Genomic DNA, 23,277 nt, shown 5'->3' on the forward strand with positions numbered 1-23,277 from the left:
ACCTTAAATCTCAATTATCAAGAACAAGTTTCAGAAAAATCTTCACCCAATAGTAATCTTGGAACTGGGACTAAAATCCTGTGAACATTAAAAATGTATAAAAATATCTATCTGACAACAAAGAACAATGAATTGTCCTGTATCTTATCAGTCACTTCTCAACTCTTACAATTATTTCGCGAGAGAGAAAAATTTGCTCTTTGAAAAGAGTTTTTCAAAGTCTAAATTTGAATTTTAAAAATCTCCATCCATGAAGGTAAAGGCAATGAGCGATTATTCACTCATACTTGCAGATTCAGTAGTCCAGAAACCAGTCTTTGACTATAGAATCTAATATCGTGAAACTGCCATTTACCTAATATCACAGCTCATTGATACAACATATTGTTTAAAATTGAAAATCCAAACCATTGTAGGTTCAAGACCAGATGCACTATATAGGTAGTCAGTCACCACTTTTCTTGCCCATGTCAATTACCACGTGATCACTGTATGTGCAATCAATGCAAAACAGTCTCTAGTGACAGGCTGTATAGGTTTGAAAGAAAATGACTCTGCACATCAGTAGTAGTTTGAAAGCAATTTGCTTAGCAATTTCTACAGCTTACAAGAAATAAGGATTGAAACTAAAAATGTTTATTACCTGTAACATGTAAGGTCATTTTTATAATTAAACACAGGCAAATTACAAAACCAATGTTTTATTTTAGTAAAATATTTTACCGTGATAACAAAGCAAACAATATTTACATATATTACAACAGTTGACAACGATAAAGTCTTATATAAAATCTTATACAAATCTTAAACACTATATAATCTCATAAGTCTTAGCAGCTAAATTAATAAACACTCTGATCACAAATACAACCGTATCACACCTCGCAAATCGGACTAGATTGATTAAGTTTGTAATAAAGATGGTCTGGGGACCAATCACAACAATACCTTAACCCATTGAACTCCAAGGATTTTAGTTTCATAAATTATGCCTATCGTTACAATGATTTTCCGCATCCCATGAACACAAATATTTAAAATTATGTTTTTGTTGGACGCACACTCAGTAAGAGTTCTAGTTGTTAAAAATGTTTAATTTGAGGATCAACTTACAAAGAATAATCTTAACAACATCTACCAGATTCAGCGGTGGTTCAAAAGGGGTGGGGGGGCTACAGGGGCTAAAGCAAGTAAAGTAGTTGTTAAATAATAAAAAAAACATAGATCTCATCTGGAAAACGTAAGGGAGGTTTTAAAGTACAGTTCTAGTCGTTAAAAAAGCTTTAGAAAGTTAATTAACAGTTTTAAAAATACCAAATATTCTAGAGGGAGGACATGATCCCCCTCCTTTCTTGGGAACCCCTAAATCACCTGGTAGCCAAGGTGCCATCCCCCCCTTGACAATGTCCTAGAATCACCACTGACCAGATCCTTCCACTGTTTTCAAATTTCATATCAATAGGTTTTGACTAAAGCCCCAACATAGCCTTAACGTTGGCCTTTTAACATTACAGTTTTTTAGCAATTATCTGACTGTATTCAGTCAATGATTAAGGCATAGATATCCAGTTAATTCGTAAAAACTTAATGCATTTGTTAAAATAAAGATACCGTAGTTTATGAAAGAATAGTGAACAACTGTTCTAATTGTGTTAACATATTTAGAGAATAGGTCAATTAAAATAATCGTTTGAATAGTTAAAATTTAACTTTTTGTTGAGAATTAGTAATCTAATTAATTTCAAATTTATAATAAATTGTTATGGGTTGTGAATCAAGCACAAAACTATTCCAAACGAAATTTAACTTTTGTATAAATAAGAGTGTGCCATTATTATAAATTTTATAAGATTACGTTACAAAAAATTCCTCTTATTCAACGCCAATAATCAGTCAATATTTAGTGCCATTTTAACTCACTCTAAGGTTATAATTTAAGTGACACTTAAGTTAATAAAATTAAATTAAGAACAAACCATTTCTTATATCAAAAATTAGTCTTCCTTACCCGAGAATCATAATTTAAAAACTTTGTAAATAACAACAAAACTTTTGAACAATACTCTATCCTATCCTGCATGAAGTCTTATCACATTATCTAGCCAGCGAAGTTTCCGTAACAGGCTCAGAAATAACATCTCCAGGCAGATGATGTTTCCAGCTCCTGAACAAGTAACGTGTGAATTTCCGTAACTGTCTGAACTTGCAGTACGTGGCTCCTTGAGCAGACTCCAGCTGCTGAGTCTGTATTAAGAATCCTTTTTCTCTAAAAGTCTTTTCGAGCTTTTCCCTGGCGAGGGATTTCCTGCTTTTTCTTCTTTGTGGTTCACCTCCCCCGTAGTAGCGGAAGTTACCACTAGGATCCATAGACAGCATTTTCTTCTCTTCCAAAGAAGGTGTAGCACCACCTGTAAACTTGAACTTGCACATTGACACTTCACTAGCTGATTTAGCTTTCAAGTCACGGACACACAGGTTCAAAGGTTCGTCCACAACGGTTGTTCCGTAGTTTTTGTAGATTAGGTGACAGATGTCGGCTTTCTTGGGTTTACGGCCTCGGCGTGGTCTTGCGTTGTCCAATGTCATCTCCCCCATGTACGGCAGGTCGTTGTACCTCACTGTGGCTGGCGGGGCTGTGGCTGGCGAAGTCACTGCGGGGCTGGACACAGCTGTGGCGGCCGCTGCGTTGAGAGAGGCTGTGTAATGGTCCAAGTACTCCGCCGGCAACGCTTGGTGGTGGAACTTCAGCTTCCATCGTGACTTTCTTCTGCCCCTAGACATACCAAGTACAGTAAATTTCACTACACTAATGATAAATTCTTCATTAAACTGAATAAATCAAAGCTAATTTATAAGTTAAAATCCATGTTTTAGCCCTTGAGCTGTATAATAACTAAAAATGGACTTTACCTTCGTCACTACAGCTCAAATACTGGTGTAACTACGTTGGATATGGTAAAATGTTTCAAATGCTATTCGTATAGTTTGGGTAAGTTATGTGTTTTAACTTCAACGACGCTACTTCAGCCGAGATTTCGTAGTCTGACGATGGCATTGTAATGCCGAAACGGCCGTATACAACGTAGTTACACCATTATTTGAGCTGCATTGAGGAAGGTAAAGCCTATTTTTAATTTATAAGTTTTTTCTCAAAGATTTTTTTTTATTTGTAATTTTTTTACAAGATTGTATATAGGTCACAGATTATATTTTAAAAACGTCTACACCAGGAAAAGATTAGTGAAGGATTGGGTTAAATGAATTATAGACATACCACGAACAAAACAACCTGCGCAGAAACGAAAAGACCACGTGGTTCGCGCCGGTAGGTGTGGCTTACCCTTCAAACCTGCGCGGCTCGAAACAGCCCAGGGTTCTTTTGTTTCTGGTATTACTATAGATTATAGATTTGTCTCTGACCATGATCTGATGGGACATCATTATTAAAAGCCAATGATTAAGATCAGTTGGCCCCAGTTTTGAATTATCAAAAAAGTACTAAATTTTCTTTGGATTGAACCGGCAAATTTCTGATGATTAGGCAAGCACTTTCATACACTTAGTTACCCAGCTATAACATAAGGGGTAAACCAGAGAGAGGTTGGCAAATGTATTTAGATTGTAATGATTTTAATTGTTAATTAGGTACTCCTATGATACCGTAATTAATTTGTCCATATTACTATTGACTTTGGACGATGAATATCCAATCCTTATGGAACTGCTGAAATCAGTTTTTTTTTTCTTCTTCTAAAATAACATTGTCAAATGAGCTTCATACAAAAAAAGCATTCTGCTGTTGAAGTGTGATATTATTTTTTTAGTTTTTTAAACTTTAATTGTTGGTGAAATTATTGTACAGTATGTAGTTTAAAAAATATGATGTAGTATTATACCACTTCATCAATTTCATGGCTAAAAAGTTTTATCTGGAAAGAAAATTGCATTTTAAAGCCTCTTTCGGAGACCTAATTAAAATAAGTTATATGTCATTCTCAAACAGAATACAGCTCTGTTTGACATGAAATGGAATGTCTACTGAAACTTAACTCTAAAGCTTAACTGTCATTGCTGTGATTTTTTAAAACTTGAATTTCGACCCTCATTGGTCATAGTTTATACTGCTCCACAAATTGAATAAAACATACGGCAAGTCCTTGGAAAGGATTACAATTGGTCCATTTTAGTTAAGGTCATCTAGACTTCCCACTGGACAGGATGTGGATATCAGAGAATTGGCACAAGCCAGCTGATATTTCTTAATGCAACTAAAACTTTGCTAGATAACCCGTAAAAAAAATAAAGAATGAAAACATAAGTAGCTATGTCTCAACCAAAGCAACTCTAAAGTTAGTTAAAGACCTAGTATAAAAATATAAAAAATATTATATTGTAAAAAATTATATGTGTAACCTACAACATTTAAATACATATCCGCCTTCAGACTGCTTTGGTTATCTCGTGTACTGCAGGTGGGTGCCCTATATGCGCACGTACATGTCAACCACCCACTGTAAAGTGAGCTTTTCATACCTATGTAGCAAGCTAAACCCCTCTCTTGACACCAACTGGTAAGACACATACTCTAGCATTGTCAAATTATCTCTATGCTCTGTTTTGTTTTGGGCATATTTTAATGAGGGGTTTCAACCAAAGCCTTCGGTTGGATACAGAAGAAGAGGAAGTGGATCTAACGAGGGATCTAGAATGGATACGCGTCTAACATTATTATAAAAAAAACAAAAAAAAACTATATATTATGATAGCTTTGTCTAGGTGGTTCTCTGTTTTCATCTTTAAAAATAGCTGCGACATCTGTACGGGTAGCATCATTGTAGCGATGGAACTCACTTCCTTTGTCTTTTATTGTGTACAAACGAATTCATCAGATGGTGTATTCTCCTAACAGATGATTATTATTTTATAAATTACGTATGTATGGTAGTAAACATAGGGAGACAAATTGACAAAAATCACTCAAAATTGGGGTGTTAATCGTTCGTTATTTTATTTCCAAAATAGTGAGGCCATATTTTAATGGCTAAAGACACTCTCACCAATCCTCTGAATACTAAACTATTACTGTATTAGAATCATGATCGGTACTCTAGTTTTCTTGGAGTAGGCCGTGTAAAATGCCTCTGGCCCGTGACAGACAGACAAACAGACAGAAATTAAGATAAGATTTGTTTTGGCTTCTTTAATGTATAAAACATAAAAATAACAAAAAAAATATATAATTCTGAGCAATGTAGGTGTACTGACAAAGGTATAATTTTATTTATATGTATTTGCTTGAAGAAATGTAAAATTCATTAATAAAAGAAAAATGGAACTGAGCAGCTGAGTGGTTCAAGTGCTTGCCTGAATAGACATGCATACCTTCGATCCTGAGAAAAATTTATAGCTTCTTGGATGTTTCAAGTACCCACATGACCTTGATCAGGACTTTTAATAATGATTCTGGCTAAATGAACCCAGCAGCCGCTGATCTTTGTTAGTAACAATGGTAGGCTACTCATTTAGCACTTGTCCTTCTTATATCTTCGTCTTGGGTACAACTGCTTTTGTTTGGCTACAAATCTTATATCTGGTACTGTTTTATTTTTTATATTTTCCGCTAAATTCATTTTGAGAACCAATCTGAAGGATATTCTAATAGTTTTTTAGATGAACTGAATACCCAGAAAAGGAATTAACCATCCAGTAAAGCTTTCCAACAATATGTTTAAGAGTAATTTAACCTGTATTGTTGCCAACTCCTGGTAATAACTTCAAAGCCACAGTACAACACTACATTAAATACCTACTGCCACAGAAAACGTACTACTATAACAGCACACTGCTCATAAAATCTATTTTGGTTTGTACCTAATCTCAAGTTTCTAGCTAACCATTTCAAGAAACGACCAACCTTTAAAATTGTTTTTTAAACCACTTCTATGAGTTTTACAAAATATTTGCAGGATAAAAACATATAAAAATATTACACATTTGTCATAGTTTGTAATTTGTACTTTGTAGATTACTGTCTGATACTGATAATACTGGGTTTGGTAAAATTATTATTTGTATTTTTAATAAAGACTAATATTCTAAGGGAAATTTAATCAGGCAGTTAAAAATGTGTGTAGTTTATTCGAAGTGACGTAGTCGTAGATTTTCCAGTGCAGGAACGCACTGAGGTTGCGGAAAAATATGGGTTGCTTACCATTGACTTTCTTTGGAAAAAGCAGAGTGGGAATGGCCCTAAGAGGATTAAACATGTTAATTACATCATTTCTAACAATTGACCAATGTGATGAGTATGTTATCATGGATTCTCTAAGTAAACTTGTCTTGCTATTATAGAATCTAAAGCTTGTTTTCATTCAAGTTCTCTGTACTTTACTACCAGGTTACGTTTGAGTGTTGTGAGTTGACAAAAACATATCTAAAGATTTGTCATAAGATTTTCTATAATAGTGAAAAGCCTTTTAGATCTTTGATGCTGGATTAGAAATTTCATCTATATAGGCCAGGTGGCTATTTTATTACTCAAAGAGATCATAATTACATGAACCTAGTGCTACACTGTCAAAACCCCATTATTTATCCTTTTAGCGAATTTTCCTATAGGGAATTAGCTATTACGATTACCATAGGTGGCACGGTAAGACTTAGGCCCGGGACCGATTTACTTTTTCATTTTGATGTCTCCAGAGGCCAAAAACACCATTCATTCAAATTTGTTTTATATATATATATACATATATATATATTGAATAAATATATCGTTCACTATTGAGGACTACTATTATTATTAATAAATGAAATAAATAATTAAACATTTAGTACCCTTTTTTAAGTTATTAATTTATTGAATAAACTTACATGTTTCGGCTCTTAGGCCATGATCACAGTTATGAACAAATAGTAAATAAATAAAATGTAAAAAATAAATAAGTAAATTATTTTATTTATTTACTATTTGTTCATAACTCTGATCATGGCCTAAGAGCCGAAACATGTAAGTTTATTCAATAAATTAATAACTTAAAAAAGGGTACTAAATGTTTAATTAGGTATTTATTTCATTTATTAATATATATATATACATATATATATATATATATATATACGTCAGTGAACGCGATAATTTGAGTATTTTTTGTCCGATTTTGATGAAATTTGGTTTAAAGGTGTAAGGCGGGATAAACTTAAATGAGTTCACGAACCAGTATGATCGGACCATGGGAACGGGGTTTTACGGGGGGTTTTATGGGGTAAAAAATGGGTTTTCTCAAAAAACAAATATAATTTAGTATATCGAAGTGTTTTTGTACGGTTATTGGTAACGGAGAAAATTCAAAAAATTTTAAATTTAAAATTCTCATGTTATTCTTATGGAGAATATTGTAAAATTTTGTAGTTTGCTTGTTTATGGATATATTTTTATCAAACTTGGCAAATTTATTTATTTTATACAAATTAATAATATTTTACTAAAAAATAAACTTTATTAGTGTCCTTGTAGCAGCAAACCAAGGTACTCGTTAAAACCCTATGTTATTTAAATAGATTTAATTGAAAATCAATTCAGACGAATGGAAATTTCACTTAGTAGGCAGGTTTGCTGCTGCGGGGGTATTTGTTACTATCTGATAGTTGGTAGATTATCATTTATTTGTTGGCTTAAAATAAATCATTCTTTCAGTTTGGCTTTGTTTTTGTTGATATAGGCAGAGTATTTGGTAGATTTTAGCAGGGCTGATTGGCAGTAGCTTGATCTGTGGTGGTAACTCAACTTCATTTAATTGTATTATACTTTAATTTTATACTGGCAACGGTTTTGACTCTGGACAGAACGGATGTCTATGTCTATCTAAAGTTGAAGATCATACTAATGGATTATCAAGAAGCAATATTGAGGAATGTTATCTTACTGTCCGTTGGTAAGGACTGAGCTTGTTGATGACTCACTAACTTTTAGCGAATTTCCCATATAGGGAATAAGCTATTACCGTAGTACTCATTGTAAGACCTGGACCCGGGACCGATTTACTTTTTCGTTTTGAGGTCCCTAGATACCAAAAACACCATCCGTTCAAATTCATATATATATTTATATATGTGTCCGTTAGCGCGATAACTCGAGCAAAAATCATCCGATTTTGATGAAATTTGGTACAAACGTGTAAACCTACGTTTATTCAAACAAGTTCGCGAACCAGCATGATCGGAGTATAGGAACAGGGGTTTATGGAGGGTTTTATGGGGTAAAAATTGGTTTTCCCATTTTTTACCCTAAAAACTTAAAATTTAGCAATTTCTTTCCAAACCATTTTGTAGAGCTCAAAAAAAATTTAGTATATTGAAGCGTTAATATGCGCCTAATGGTTACGGAGAAAATTCCAAAAATCTGTAAATTTAAAATTCTCATGTTATTCTTATGGAGAATATGTAAACTGTTGTAGTTTGCTTGTTTATGAACATATTTTGATCAAATTTGGAAAATGCATTAATTTCATACTAAACTATTACATTTTACAAAAAACCACCTCTTTACCCCCCCCCCCTGTTGCAGCAAACCTAAGTACTCGTTAAACTAAAGTTATTTAAATAGGGAATAAATGTGATATTTTTAAGGAGACATTTTAGTGTAAATCCAATCAGGCAAATGGAAATTCGCTTAGTCTGCAGGTTCGCTGCGGCGGGGGTATTTAATCATTGTGGCCAATAAAAAATCTGTTTTTATACGCCTACTCCTTGTGTTCTGGTATTTGAAAAAGGGTACAAGGAACCCTGCATACCATAAAATGAGGAAAAGATTTAGTCAAGCTCAACACACTTACACTCAAGCATTTCTAGATACTACATACAAAATACAACAGGATAAAAAATCTTCTCGCTGTTTCCAAAGTTAAGAGTTTAAATTTCAAAGATTCAGAATCAATAGACCCAGTTCTGAATTAGTGCAAATATGGAAATTTAAACTTAATAACTGATCAGGAAATATTGTTCCACATACACACTATCCTATAAACTTTTTAATCACTAAAATTAAAGTAATAAGTGCCTATCAATTTACCTGATGGGTTTGTTATCCTCTGGGTCAGGAATGGTCCTATTGACTACACTCGTCCCTTGCATCTGTCAAACAAAATATAGAATTAAAATAATTGTTCATTAACAGTCAGATATCGAAAGCTGTTAGTTGTAATTCATATTTAATGTAAAATTATATAATTAAGCTTTTAAGTTATGGCTTCGTTAAAACCTAGGCATGGTATGCTTAGTTTATTAAATTTTGGATTGTTATATTATTACATTGTTCCTTTGTTAATAAACTCAACAACTGTGTACAGGACAAAACTTTAACAAATCGTGTGTATTTTTCAAGAAGTTGGATTTTGAAGTAAACTAATAAACAGTTATGTTTTCCTCCTCCTATCTAATATTTAAAACTAACTAGGTGAAACCCGTCGAAATCTACGGTTACTGTTAAGGATTCAAGCAATATAGTTTACCTATCAATCGATGATAAATACAGTAACTTCATTTTTGAAAGAATTTTGGCTGTTCGTGATTCAGCAGCGTGCTTCAAATACCTCCGATCTTAACAATCAATAGATAATGAAAGCTGGTATGTCACTAAATACTTAAGGAAAACCCAATAATTATGTATAGATATTGATGTAACTGACGACTTGAACATGAACATGGACAATTTTATGTGGTATGTTGGCATGGTAAGCACTAAGAATACAAATATACAATCAGCAGTTTCAACTTAAAAACCATTGCTCTCTGTGATTTTCTCAACCAAAAACTTAACTTTTAGCGAATTTCCCATATAGGTAATAAGCTATTACCGTAGGTCTCATGGTAAGACCTAGACCCGGGACCGATTTACTTTTTCGTTTTGAGGTCCCCAGAGGCCAAAAACACCATCCGTTCAAATTCATATATATATATTTATATATGTGTCCGTTAGCGCGATAACTTGAGCAAAATTGATCCGATTTTGATGAAATTTGGTACAAACGTGTAAACCTACATTTATTCGAACGAGTTCGCTAACCAGCATAATCGGACCATGGGATTAGGGGTTTATGGGGGGTTTTATGGGGTAAAAATGGGTTTTTCTCATTTTTGACCCTAAAAACTTTAAATTTCTAAATTTCTCTCTAGATCATTTTTAAGAGCTTAAAAAAACAAATAATTTAGTATATTGAAGTGTTTTTTAATGTTCATTAACTACGGAGAAAATTAAAAAAATTGTAAATTTAAAATTTCCATGTTATTCTTATGGAGAATAAATAAACTGTTCTAGTTTGCTTGTTTATGGATATATTTTAATCAAATTTGGCAATTTGGTTTATTTCATACTAAGCTATTAATATTTCAATTGAAAAAACACACCTCAACATCTTCCCCGTAGCAGCAAACCTAACTACTCACTAAAATTAATGTTATAGGAAATAAATCTGAAAATTTATAGGGAATATTTTAGTAGAAATCAAGCCGGGTAAATGGAAATTCGCTTAGTATGCAGGTTTGCTGCGACGGGGGTAACTATATATATTTGATTAGCCACAGAGCCTATTTGCAAGGTACATTCGATTATTTTAATTTGAATGTACTGTATTGAATATTATTTTGTACCTAACAGTTTACACCCCTTGAAGGGCAGTAAGACAATAACCTAGGTTGGGCCCAAATTAGTGTTGTGAGAGGCTGCAGACGCACCGTACAAGAAGGAATGTTTATTTTGGTGGTTATTTGATATGGAAGTCATCTTTAGCTGGCCCACCCGGCTGTGTTACTACTACCTTTTGTGGAATTATCTCTCTGACGTCATTAAAATATACAAAATCTATAAAATTGTATAAATAAATTTGTATAAAAGACACATACTTGATTTACATTAAGATAATAGTCATAATTAAACATATTTTAAAATGGATTGGGTAAAATTTGGCAATATTTATTTCACAACACTTTTGAATTTATTTATTTAATTTGTCAATAAGATTTTTTCCTCTTATGGAATTTGTTAGTTCAATAAAGGTGCATACTGTATTTTTAACAATATTCTTGAGTGATACATACAATAAACAGGGAAAAAATTAGAAATGTTAAACATTCATAAACGTAGTAGGCCTACATATACTTTTTTTAGTACGCATTATATTTATATAATTACTTTTTAGATATATTCCAAGTAAAATATGTACAAATTGAATTTATTTGTACGTTATTTATTTATATTTATTCATTATTGTCATCTATTGTATTGTTGTGAGTGAATACTAATAGTTATAATTTCTTCAGCTAGAGGAACTTTACCATATTTATTATTTATCATGCATGTCAAGAGTTTGTTGTTCGAATATTAATGCTACAATGTAACTGGGTTTATCCTGTTTTGCAGCATTGTAATAAAATAAATAAATACATGAAATTGAATCCAAATACAAGTGAATACGTGTACACATTGATAGTTATTTTATTCATTGGCTCTTGTAAAACTATTTTGAAATTGTTGTGGTATGTATTAAAAAGTTGTTTTTGCAATAAAATTGTTTCTTAAATATCTACTTGCTATAGACAAATTTAAAAACATGTGCAATTTTTTTAATTGATTACCGTTTTTACTTTCTCCGATTTGAGAATGTTTAAACTCATAGCTTCTATTTCAAAGAATGAATGGTTTTCTAAAAATTGAAGACAAGTGTATGGCCTACTCCTTTACAGTAAATATTTTTTAAAGTAGTACTACTGTATTGATTTTTTTCTGCTATTTAGATTGGCTGGTTGTTGATACATATTTATAAATAGTATATTACAGTATCGTAACACAGCAAAATTAAAACTCAGTAAAATAGTTAATAGAAAATTGGGGTTAGGCTAATTTATTTATTGAAATCTTTAGGACGCCAAATAGCATCACACAACAAAATCAGGCAATGGCAATGAAAAACTAAGCTAACTGTTAATGCAAGCATATGTAAAAAAATAACTTAGGAATGTAATATAGATACTATACAACTGAAACTGTTTACCAAAATTGCATTTGCTTTAAAATTGTGATTGTAGTTTTACAATCGATTAAATCTCATTTTACAATCTTACAAAACTTAAAAGTTGGTTTTACGTTTCCTAACATGCATTTGAATCTTTAGCCGTAAAATTCAGTTTAAAAAAATAGTTTATTTACTTTACTACAATAAAAAAATAATTTACAATGTTGCAAAAAACTGAAAATAACATATATTGTGAATATTTCATATCAAAACACACTAGTCAATCGTTCATCTTCATCAATCGTTGAGTTCTTAATTGGTTAACGTTAAATAAATTCAGATGATTCCAGTTGAACATACAGGAAACATCAAAACGTATTTTAGATATGGCCTAGTTTTTTTTAGATAATTGGCTGTTTGCTTCACTATTTATTCATAAAACCCTTTCATAAAAAAACCATTTACAATACAACTAACAAATGTGTGGATTTATTTATTTTAATAATATTTTGACAGAATTGATCTAAAATAATAAAAAATTTTGAATTGTTCACTAATTTTTTTAAATAAAAAAACCGGCAATAGTTTGTTGGCTCATGAATTGGGAATAAAATAAACATACAGTAACTATTTAAAACATTTATGCTTATTTGTATCAAACACTCAACTAATGTGTTTGTGTTTGAAACTGACAAGTGAAAAACTAGCGTCGATTGTGCAAAACTACAGTTTTTACAAATTCCTAAACAATATCTTGATAATTTTAGAATAATACTTATAAATTGTATTATTAATATTTTTATTTCTGTTGTGCAATACACAGGTCGTATGGATTCGTAAATTTCCCTTTAAACACAATTGTTACGGTTTAATATTTTAATTTCTAATATTGTACACTTTGTTTTCATCGTTAGAGCATCAAATTGATTTAATAGGCTACATCAAAAATTTGATTACAGAATTCTCGTTAAAATAAAAATATTTTTTGTAGGTTCAAAACGTTCACAATTTTACTCATAATATTTTAAATAACATATATTCAACTAATTTAAAACTAACTACTAGTAATATTTTACAAAATGTACCTAATATATTGTCAAATCAACTAAGTTATTCAAAGAGAAACAAGTCTACTTACCGAGTTTACTTATGTCCAAACCACTTTCACAACACTCAACTTTTTTACAAAAATATAAATATGTTTTTCACACAGAGCAATAAACCACTTGACCACTAGATCCTTGGACTGGCCATGGTAACTGACAACTGCCCACGACGCCGACGCCACTACGCTGACCCCAACTTAGACGTTACCGTCGCGACGCTCAGAAACTTGAGATTACTCCATATTTGGATCAAAACGGCGACGCTTACCAAGTTATATTTAACCAAGTTGAGAGTTTAGACGGATCTGAGGCGCGTGCGAGCGCGGGAGTTTGTAGAGGGGAGGGGGGGGCGGTGTTCTGCCCCACCACGAGGTAGTTCATTGATAAACACTTAGGATAATATTTCGTCACCCCTACTTGGAAATATATGAGGCGATGGAGATGAATCCGGATATGTTCTTGGGAAGGAATTTGACCTCTTCCGCAGGTACGTCGCGCTAGGAGTTGCTGAGAATGAGGAGTTGAGGAGAGTTTTGGAAATGAATATTTAATATGTGTTTGTGGAAATGTCAACTGAGTCATGTGTGTATGCTAGCGTTGTTCAAGTTCTCACTAAAGTAACATAAAATGTCACAGTTAGTAGCACAATAACAAGTTACACATCAATAAGTCAAAGTAAAAAGAATACAACAAAAACTGAGTAATGCATATGCACAAAAGCTGTATACATCATCAGTGATACATAAAATTCTACTACATGTTCTACAACAATAAACTACAGGATATGAATACTAAACTCAAAAAACTGCGTTGTTAAAATATCAACTAATATGATCAGGTACATAGGCCTACCTTTACGTCAACAGTTCAATTTTGTAGTAAGTAAACTCACAACATGTTTCGCCTATTCAGGCATCGTCAGGTGGTCTCCTAGCAAGAATGCTTTGTCTTCATCCATGATGTGGGTCGTCAAGAAACATTTAAATAAATATACACACATTGCACGAAAACATTTAACAAAGTGTGTGTATTTATTTAAAAATTTAAATGTTTCTTGACGACTCCATCATGGATGAAGACAAAGCATTCTTGCTAGGATACCACCTGACGATGCCTGAATAGGCGAAACATGTTGTGAGTTTACTTACTACAAAATTGAACTGTTGACGTAAAGGTATGTACCTGATCATTAGTCTAATAAACAGTTCAGGGGCCAAATCATGAATTTTAAAATATCAACATAGTCATGCATATTTCCATCCACGACGAAATGATTATAATACCTTTCATAATTGTCCTTCCCTTAATAAAGATGTATGTCTAAAAATACGTTTTACTAGGACGAATCTTAGCCCATATAGATTAAACACTCCCTTATATAATTATTTATTTTTTTATTTTATTTGGTAACGGAATTACACAAATTTTTCAGTATGATTACAAATAAAGATTTGCTCATTATGACTAGATAGCCTATATATAATACTAAAGAGAGGAGTATCAAAAGTAACAATAAAGAATACATCAGTACATGTGAAAACTTGGACAATTGAAGAACTAAACGAGAAATAAATACATAGTTGAATGAATTACGAAGATATACGGAAAACATAGGGATTTTACAATAGGACGAATTAAGTACAAGTTTTTTTTTTCTGTCCTCTATGTGGGCAGTTTTCATCGCTTAAGATAGGCGAATGACTCCAAAGATTTGACTTTTCTCTTAAAATGTAATCATAACTATACATTACGCATGTATTTCTTTTGTGGTTATCCCGCTTTGGCTATGGGTTGTGAACTAATCTTTCCCACCTGAGGACGGAATCAGACTCCAGATCCCAAGACGTGATAAAAATCACCGCAATATTCAACTTAGACTAATCAAAGTCAAAAGAGATACAAGGTAGTATATATAAGTTTAGATATATTTGATTAGACTTGGTAGAAACATATATCACAATCTTTGTACTACAGAGAGAGAGATCCTAGTGCGATATTATGATTTTATCACACAAATAACAATTCTTTTGCGAGTTCTGTATTCCACATTCAAAGCCGTATTTATTTAACACATTCAACGTAACTGAATTGTCGTATCACATTTGAAACTGTTCGTCTCAACAAGACATTGTCCCAGAGCTCCACCATTGTTCTAGTTTGGCAAACTCACAAAATCACAACTATATGAGTACCTCGCAGATCGTTCCAAACCAACTATTTTACAAAGCTTTGTCTTTGGATATTGTAGTGGTTTTAATGCAAATTTCAACTCTGTTACGTATTTTTACTAAGGATGCTTTTGGTTATTTAACAAATTTACGAAGACATTCAATGTTGTGTGAATTGCATCGCGTTTTATTATCGGTCAATTTAATGGCATATTATTACAGAATATTTTTTTTTCCTACAGTTACCTAACAATGTATATGTTCTCTCACTGATTTGAGAAAGCAAAGTAGCCAATTCGCTCATCAGTGAGACAATGTTAACATTGTCTCACTCTAATTACTTTGTCTCACTCCATATTTGCAACGTGAAGACACGTTTCTTTACCAATTTATTTGTTTTATGGTAACTGTCGGAAAAATGTAACTAAACCTAAATAAAACTCGCCTACGGCTCGTGAGTAAGGATTTCTCTCGAGTGAGGCGATTGCTCACTTTGCTCACTAGTTGCACAAATAACTATTACATAATGAGAGCCAGTAATTGCTGGAATAGTGTGAAGTCTAAATTCGATTAATGCAATTTGTATTTAGCAGCTGGCGTTTTTATTTACAAAAAGTGACGAGTGTCAACTTGTTTTACATCATCTGTGGTTTATCGGCGTTGATAAACTTTATAAGTTTGCATCAGGACCTTCTCATGAAATTACAAACACATCTAATGTTAAAACCTACAAATTAATTCATTGAGAGCTTTGATATCATTAGTGAAATCCCAGTATAAGGAGTGGACACTATTTATACTGTCCAGATACCCTACATTCTGTGGTAAAATTGAATAGATCTACGAATCCGATTTTTCGGAAACCCTCAGTTTTGAGCATTGGATGTCAATAACTTATCTAAGGGAATTAACATTTGTTTTTCTAATTCATTTATTCGGATTGTGCAATGTAGCATTGGTGGCATGTTCGGTCCATCGCAGCCACAAAGTACAGGAAACGGAAGTAGTTTACAGCGACCTCAGTCCATGTAATGTTCACTGCATCAGATAATTACAAAGAACTGATGAAAATTTACCATTCGTATTAGTAAATGCATCTTCGTACGTGACCTTCCATTTCTCCAGATCTAAACGAAATTTGTCACTTCGGATAAAATTCCAGTTAGTATCAGGTAGCTACTTGTAGCAGCTTAGCATTCGACTTAAAATATTAATCAGCGAATGAGAATCAATAAAGGAGTACGCCAAAGTCGTTTTACGTGGTTTTTTTCAGTTATTTAATTGTGCCTATTTTTATAACATTTTCCCCAAGTTGTAACATAAAAAAACATTTTCCAAGCTTTTTGTGGTTAAACATGCAGTAAGGCGAAATAAGTAGCAAAAAGCCAGTTTTGAGATGCAATGCACAAAGAACAGATACACACTTAATCTAGTAACTCCAACCTGACTCATAATGTTCATTTACGCGTCTCTCTCCAGACACTACTGTAAGCTCTGCCAAAGAGTCACTTTCATGAGTTACTTGATCTAAAGTTTGCTATGTCAACTCATGTGTCCGATCAGTCTTTGAAGCTCAGAGGTTTATTAACTAAATGACTACGGCGAGGAAACTGTCAATCACAATCAATGTATGTAATTGTTGTACATGATTGGACTGTAGATACTGTACAATCTACTGATCAATGAATCAATTTAAATAATTTTACCTACGACCGTTTTTTAAAGTAGCCATTTCAGTTCAGTTCTTAGAATTGAAAAGTTTTACTTAACAGCTGTTTACTTTCATATCAGCATAGTTTCATTTCATATCAGCATAGTTTTTCTCATATCAACACAGGTAACGGACCAATAAGGTTCAAGTATTGAGAGAAAAGAATTAAAATTGTAATGCTTCGAACGTCAACTAATCAGCTGATCAGCTGATCAGTTGACCAATTTAATTGTTGATCCGACTTGTTCCTCTTGATACTCACGTATTCTTAATTAAGTTGGTGGAAGTTAAAGCAAGGCAGATTACCCGATTTAAAAATGTCATGTAAGAATGCTGCTAGCAATGTAATATTTAACGAAGTTTAACAAACACGTAATTACAGGAAATCAGCTGATTATACAACAAGTCGTTGCATCACTTTCAGTGGCAATGACAATACACGAAAACACAACCTCTCAAAAAGTTATCAGTAGTGATTGTTAGTAATTAAATCCAGATTGATAGTAATTAAAAAACGGTCGTAGGTAAAGTAAGGTACGCAACTCGCGTTAATAGTCTTTACGCAATCGTTGCGTAAACTACTATTACTCTATGCCTTAGTATTATTTTCAGTGTATCTGGAACACTTACTAATTTACAAATAAATGTGTGTTTAAAAACAACCAGAGAACCTTATTCGTAATGGTCTGTTAGAAATTGAGTTTAAATCAACCAACTAGTATATCTACGTAGTACTGCAGCCATAGTGCAATTATTTAGATTGCTCTTAAACATTATGTTTAAAGAAATTATTTTTCGTTTATTATTTATTAGCATTTATAACCATTTATTAATATATCTTTTGTAGTACTTGATTAACGTTTTAATTTTTTATCTATTTTTCTCCATGTCATATCGGGAAATTTGAGTAAATTTTGATTAGGATGACAACTTAGCCATCGATTAAAATATAACAAATCATTGTACTATTGACTTGAAATCACTATTCTGCAGTTAATCTATTTATCTGTCAACATTGCCAAATAAATTACAGTATATTCAAATTATGAAACGAACAATATTATGCAATCCATTTTATTGTCTCTTTGTGGGAATTTTTTTAATAGGCATTTCTGCATTTCCCCAACTCTAATCACAAGTTCTAGATAAGTATTGTGGTATTTGATAATTATCAAAAACCAATTAAAAAAAAAAATTCAAAAGCGTTAATTAAGCCTCCGTTGGTTTGCTTTACATAAAAAAATTTCTTTTATGACACAACAGACGTAACAAAATACGTCATACAAAAAGTTTATTTATTTATACAATATCGTAAACCTGTAAGACATTGCAATCTCGATTGTTCAAATGGTATGTTTTTTTTCTTTGCATTATCGAGTGCCATTAGGCTTTCCATCATGAACATTCTAGATTTTTGTAGGGTCTATATTGTATCCGTGTGTATTTTAAACTCAAAATTATGGCATCAACTAGCTGACCTAAGTCACTAGCCTGACGAAAAGCTCATGTTATTTTAATAGCCAAATGAATCACCTTAAATCTATCAAACCAACAAAGATCCAACTTCGTGAATGTATCCAGAGCTGAGCAAACGTTGTGTAAGTTTTCTGGAGTTATCTGCCATGTACGGGATAACTCGAGTTGGTCCTACACCTACACATTCTCCTCTCTCACTCTACCTCTCCTCCTCTCCTTCTCTCCTTCTCCACTCATTCACAGCCTCTATGTCACCGTCCTTTTGTCCTTCAAAACATATGACACAATCTAATGATTCAACACTGCGCAGAGGCTCTCCATTCATTGGACTGAGGAGTGGCTAAAGTTTGTCTAATCGTAGATGAAATATGTTTAACCCTAGATCTGGCGGTCATTTTAGTCCTCAGTGGCGGGTGTATTTTGGCCTTTTTGTAGTGGTACCGTATATTTCGCCACAGAGCAGTTATTTGTAAATATAAGTACAAACATTTACGTATGTTCTGTTTCAGTGATAAATGTAGAATGTAATGGAATAAAAAAAGAAATTTTCTAGCTATGCGTTTAGGCGTAGTGGCTAGTGGTTTGGAAATTTTCGGATTATGCAAATTATAAATTTCAAAAGCAAACCACAAGAAAGCCAACAAATAATTTTTTTAGACATTTGATCTAAATGTAAATGTTGTGCGGAATATGATTCCCTACGTAGAAATATCAATGTTTTTTAAATACTCCTAAACAAAAAACAGCTGTTTTTGTTGCCATGCGACTAAAACTTTCCACCGCCAAAATAAATTTTGAACACTCTAGTTTTTCAAACTATGTTTTTTCGCTAAATAATTCTCGCTCAATGATGTTTTATACATGCAAATTAATCCTCAGAATCTCATCTTTCTAATGGTATAAGATTCATTTCGGTTTTAAACTGTTTCAGTATTATAAAAATAGAAAGTTCCAAACTATGTCGTTCTGGTCCCTAGCGGACCACCGCCACTGAGAACTCAACATTTTCTGGTCCCCTAGGGACCAACGCCAGATCAAGGATTAAACGGTGTTTTCTGTGAAAATCACTAGCATTTATAACATTTAAAGTAGTTTATCTAAATTGTTCTATGTGAAATGAATAAGTCAGGATATTAATGGAGAATTCGTGAACTCCTCAAGCAAGTTATTGAGTAATTCTAATGAATAATTTGCCTGGAAGTAGTATAAATCACAGTAGTTACAATCTTTTGAATTTTCTCCGTTACCTATAACCGTACAAAACATTTTAATATACTAAATTATTCGTTTTTTTTAATCTCTTTAAGAAGGTCTAGAGAGAAATTGGGCCATTTTGTGTTTTGAGGGGGAAAAATTAGAAAAGCCAATTTTTACCCCATAAATACCCCGTAAAACCCCGTTCCCATGGACCATAGTACAATTCGGACCGATCATGCTGGTTCGCAAACTCATTCAAGTTTATTCTGCCTTACACCTTTAAACCAAATTTCCTTAAAATCGGACAAAAATTACTCAAGTTATCGTCTTTACGGACACATATATGACTATATATATACACACACAAATTGAACAAATTGTGTTTTTGGCCTCTGGGGACATCAAAATGAAAAAGTAAATCGGTCCCGGGCCTAGGTCTTACCGTACCACCTACGGTAATAGCTACTTCCCTATATGGAAATTCACTAAAACAGCCAATCATATCCTTATTAAGATTCCCTTGTTTCCATAAAAAAAACTCTAACATAAAATAGTACAAAAATAATTGCGCTATATTTAAACACAGCACATAATATGGTAGGAAATGTAATACAGTACTGTTTTAGGATCTTCTTCAATTTGCAATCTATTAGAGATTTTCTTATTACAATTAATTATGCTAACAGAACAATCCCCTAAAATGTTATGTTGATAATCAACCGGTAAAATATTTAATTAGGCCTACTATAGAAATTAAGTAAATAAAATTATGGTAAATTGGGCCAAATCTTTCAAAATTAGACGCTTAATTATTTTGTAATTTGTGGTTGATTGGACGGACGATTACTAATTTAAGTGTTCGACCCAAATACAGAAACTGTCAGATAAATACATTCGGTCACTTTGCTATAAAAAAACCGCTACAGTACTTTTTTAAATCATACACATGCAACTTTACACTAATACCGCCCATTCTATACCGTTGTATGAAATCGAATTATTTATTGGCTTGCGCACTTTAATTTTTACGTTACCGTCATCCTCCGTTTTTTTTTCTTTTTTTCTGAAGATTGACTACTGTTAAACAGATCTTTTCGTGCCAACTTTTTGAGTTTACTAAAAAGTTGAAATGTCTGATTTTCTCATCCCAATAGATCATCTGAAGCCTTTTTGGTATGTGTTTTGTTTTTTATTTCCGATTTGAGTGCGTTTATGTGAACTATAATCACTTTCTCAATCGAGGATGGATAATTAACATTACACACACACGTGTCCTTGATTGCGTTGACGTCTTAATGTTTCTCTCATTCATTTACTATTAATTTCACTGTCTTTTTTACCTATAAACCCATAGGAAAAGCAACAGTTTAGAAATATTTGTATCTATTTGGTCGTAATAGATTTTACATCTTAACTATTTTATAAATACCCCCACTGCAGCAAACCTGCAGACTAAGCGAATTTCCATTTGCCCGATTGGATTTTCAATTAAATCTATTTAAATAACATTATGTTTAACAAGTACCTAGGTTTGCTGCTACAGGGAGGGTAATAAAGTGGATTTTGTAGTATAATGTCAATAGATTAGTATAAAATAAGTTAATTTGCTAAATTTGATCAAAATATTCGTAAACAAGCAAACTACAACATTTTACATATTCTCCATAAGAATAGCATGGTTAAATTCAAGATTTTTTTTGTTATTTCCGTGACCAATAACCGTAAAAATCCCTTCAATATACTATATTATTTTTTAAGCTCTAAAAATTTTACTAAGAGAAATTGGGATTTTTTTGTTTTGAGGGTCAAAATGAGAAATATTATTTTTTACAAAAAAAAACCGTAAATCCCCGTTCTCATATTCCGAAAAGTTTATGCTGCCCTACACCTTCAAGCCAATTTTCATCAAAAACTGACGAAAATTACTCAAGTTATCGCGTTCACGGACACATATGTATATGTGTGTGTGTGTGTCCGTTATTAATATTTATATATATGTGAAATTTGTTCAAATTTATATGTATATACTCGCCTTGAATAGTCTTGTTGGCCTCTGGGGATATCAAAACGAAAAGGTAAATCGGTCCCGGACCCAGGTCTTATCTTAACATGAGACCTACTGTAATGGATACTTCCCTATAGAGAAATTCGCTAAAAAGAGAAGAGATAACTTTATGCTGTTAAAATTTATAGTAATAATCTTAAGGAAAGCAAAATTAAAATCATTCAAAATAAAGCTAACGCTCTCCAGCTGCATAAAACACACCAATAAACTGTGTTAGCTAGTCTTAGCTGACCTACAATGATGTCACGTCAGTTATGGGAATGTGTTAAGGATAAACTCTTAAAACTCTTTATAATAAAAACTCTTTTGATATTAAACATGCTAGTCTCTGTAATCAATAGTTTACTGAACATAATATGCCGATAATTATATTCTTCTGCATTCGCCATCAAGAATCAGCTGTCTAATTCATCTGAGTTCGGTCGCCACAAGAGTTATGTCGGACGACCGCAAGACTGACATATCTAATTACTAACCGCTCATTATGTCATCGAGTTACACTTGCAGCATTTGTTAAATGACAGGTTATCATTGGGTTTGCTGATCCGCTCTCACTCAACTGTTTAATATCACCTTACGGTATGTCGAGATCGCTTTGATATTTAGTCATTGCTTGGCGGAATTTGTTAGGATTTTTTGTCAGATTGCATATTAGACATATTAAACAAACAGAACTATTTTTATAATTTTCTGTATTAGTTAGTCATTGAATTTATCATTGGTATAATTAGATAGAGACATGCACACAATTATGTGTTTCAATCGGAATATGTGTGAAGGATGAGTGTGGAATGAAGTGCAGCTGGATCTTTAGCTTACACAGTGGAATTATTATCATTACTTCGTAAACAGCAACGCTATTTTGGTGCGTATTTAAAACCTGAATAATAATGAGTCAAGAATTACATAAAATTCATTTTGAAGCTTTTGTTACTTACTATGACCAGCTATTGGGCTGAGGCAGCTGAGTCTAGTTCCGAACCATCAAAAAGCAACTGATTTTCAAGTAGATGAAATGGAGAGTATGTAATTAAATTGCTTCAAACATAAGTGTTTGGTTCGATCCTAGTATGATGTTTTATCCTTCTAACAGTTCTGTATCGTTGAGCTTAATATATAATATATAGTCCATGATGAATAAACTATTGACCCTAGTCAGGAACAAAGTCACTCATAGGCAATTATATTCTACACTAACTTGAAAGAAGGATTTCTAAATAAATACTGATATTTTTAATTTGTGTAATTATTTTACTTTCACCCAATTAATGTACCAAAACATTTTAATCCACCCTGTAGTTCCAACGATCGTATGTGTTGCAGTGTTTGTACCACTATCGGTCTACTGAGCCTACACAGTACACACCCAAATGAAGAGACAATCGCTCCAAGCAAGACATTCTGTGCTCACTTACCATACAAACAGCTGATATCGGCCCATCTGACTGACTCTGGTGACGACTTAATGAATGAACTAGGCTACACAATAATCATACAAAATACAGGGTGATTGATATAAGTGTGCCGGCTATTTTATTCGAAAGTT

At 32.7% G+C, this 23,277-nt stretch overlaps 1 protein-coding gene across 1 annotated transcript; it reads right to left on the bottom strand.

Annotated features, from left to right (window-relative positions):
* Positions 1–685: 685 nt before the first annotated feature.
* LOC128989968 (uncharacterized) lies at positions 686–13,405 on the bottom strand. Its single transcript, XM_054412145.1, has 3 exons — positions 13,147–13,405; positions 9,071–9,132; positions 686–2,773 (listed from the first exon to the last, which is right to left on the bottom strand). Exons 2-3 carry the CDS (start codon positions 9,130–9,132, stop codon positions 2,095–2,097), a joined length of 741 nt encoding a protein of 246 aa, XP_054268120.1. The 5' UTR covers positions 13,147–13,405; the 3' UTR covers positions 686–2,094.
* Between the last annotated feature and the right edge of the window lie 9,872 nt (positions 13,406–23,277).

This window comes from Macrosteles quadrilineatus, unplaced genomic scaffold, assembly GCF_028750875.1.
Source record: "Macrosteles quadrilineatus isolate MER2022 unplaced genomic scaffold, UCM_ALF_1.0 Scaffold_3__2_contigs__length_128488019, whole genome shotgun sequence".
NCBI lineage: Eukaryota > Metazoa > Arthropoda > Insecta > Hemiptera > Cicadellidae > Macrosteles > Macrosteles quadrilineatus.

Excerpts from the sequence above, each read along its gene's own strand:
- LOC128989968 (XM_054412145.1), bottom strand. The coding sequence starts at position 9,132 with ATGCAAGGGACGAGTGTAGTCAATAGGACCATTCCTGACCCAGAGGAT. Across the intron at positions 2,774-9,070 it reads GAGGATAACAAACCCATCAG|GGGCAGAAGAAAGTCACGAT; the intron begins GTAAATTGATAG and ends TGGTATGTCTAG.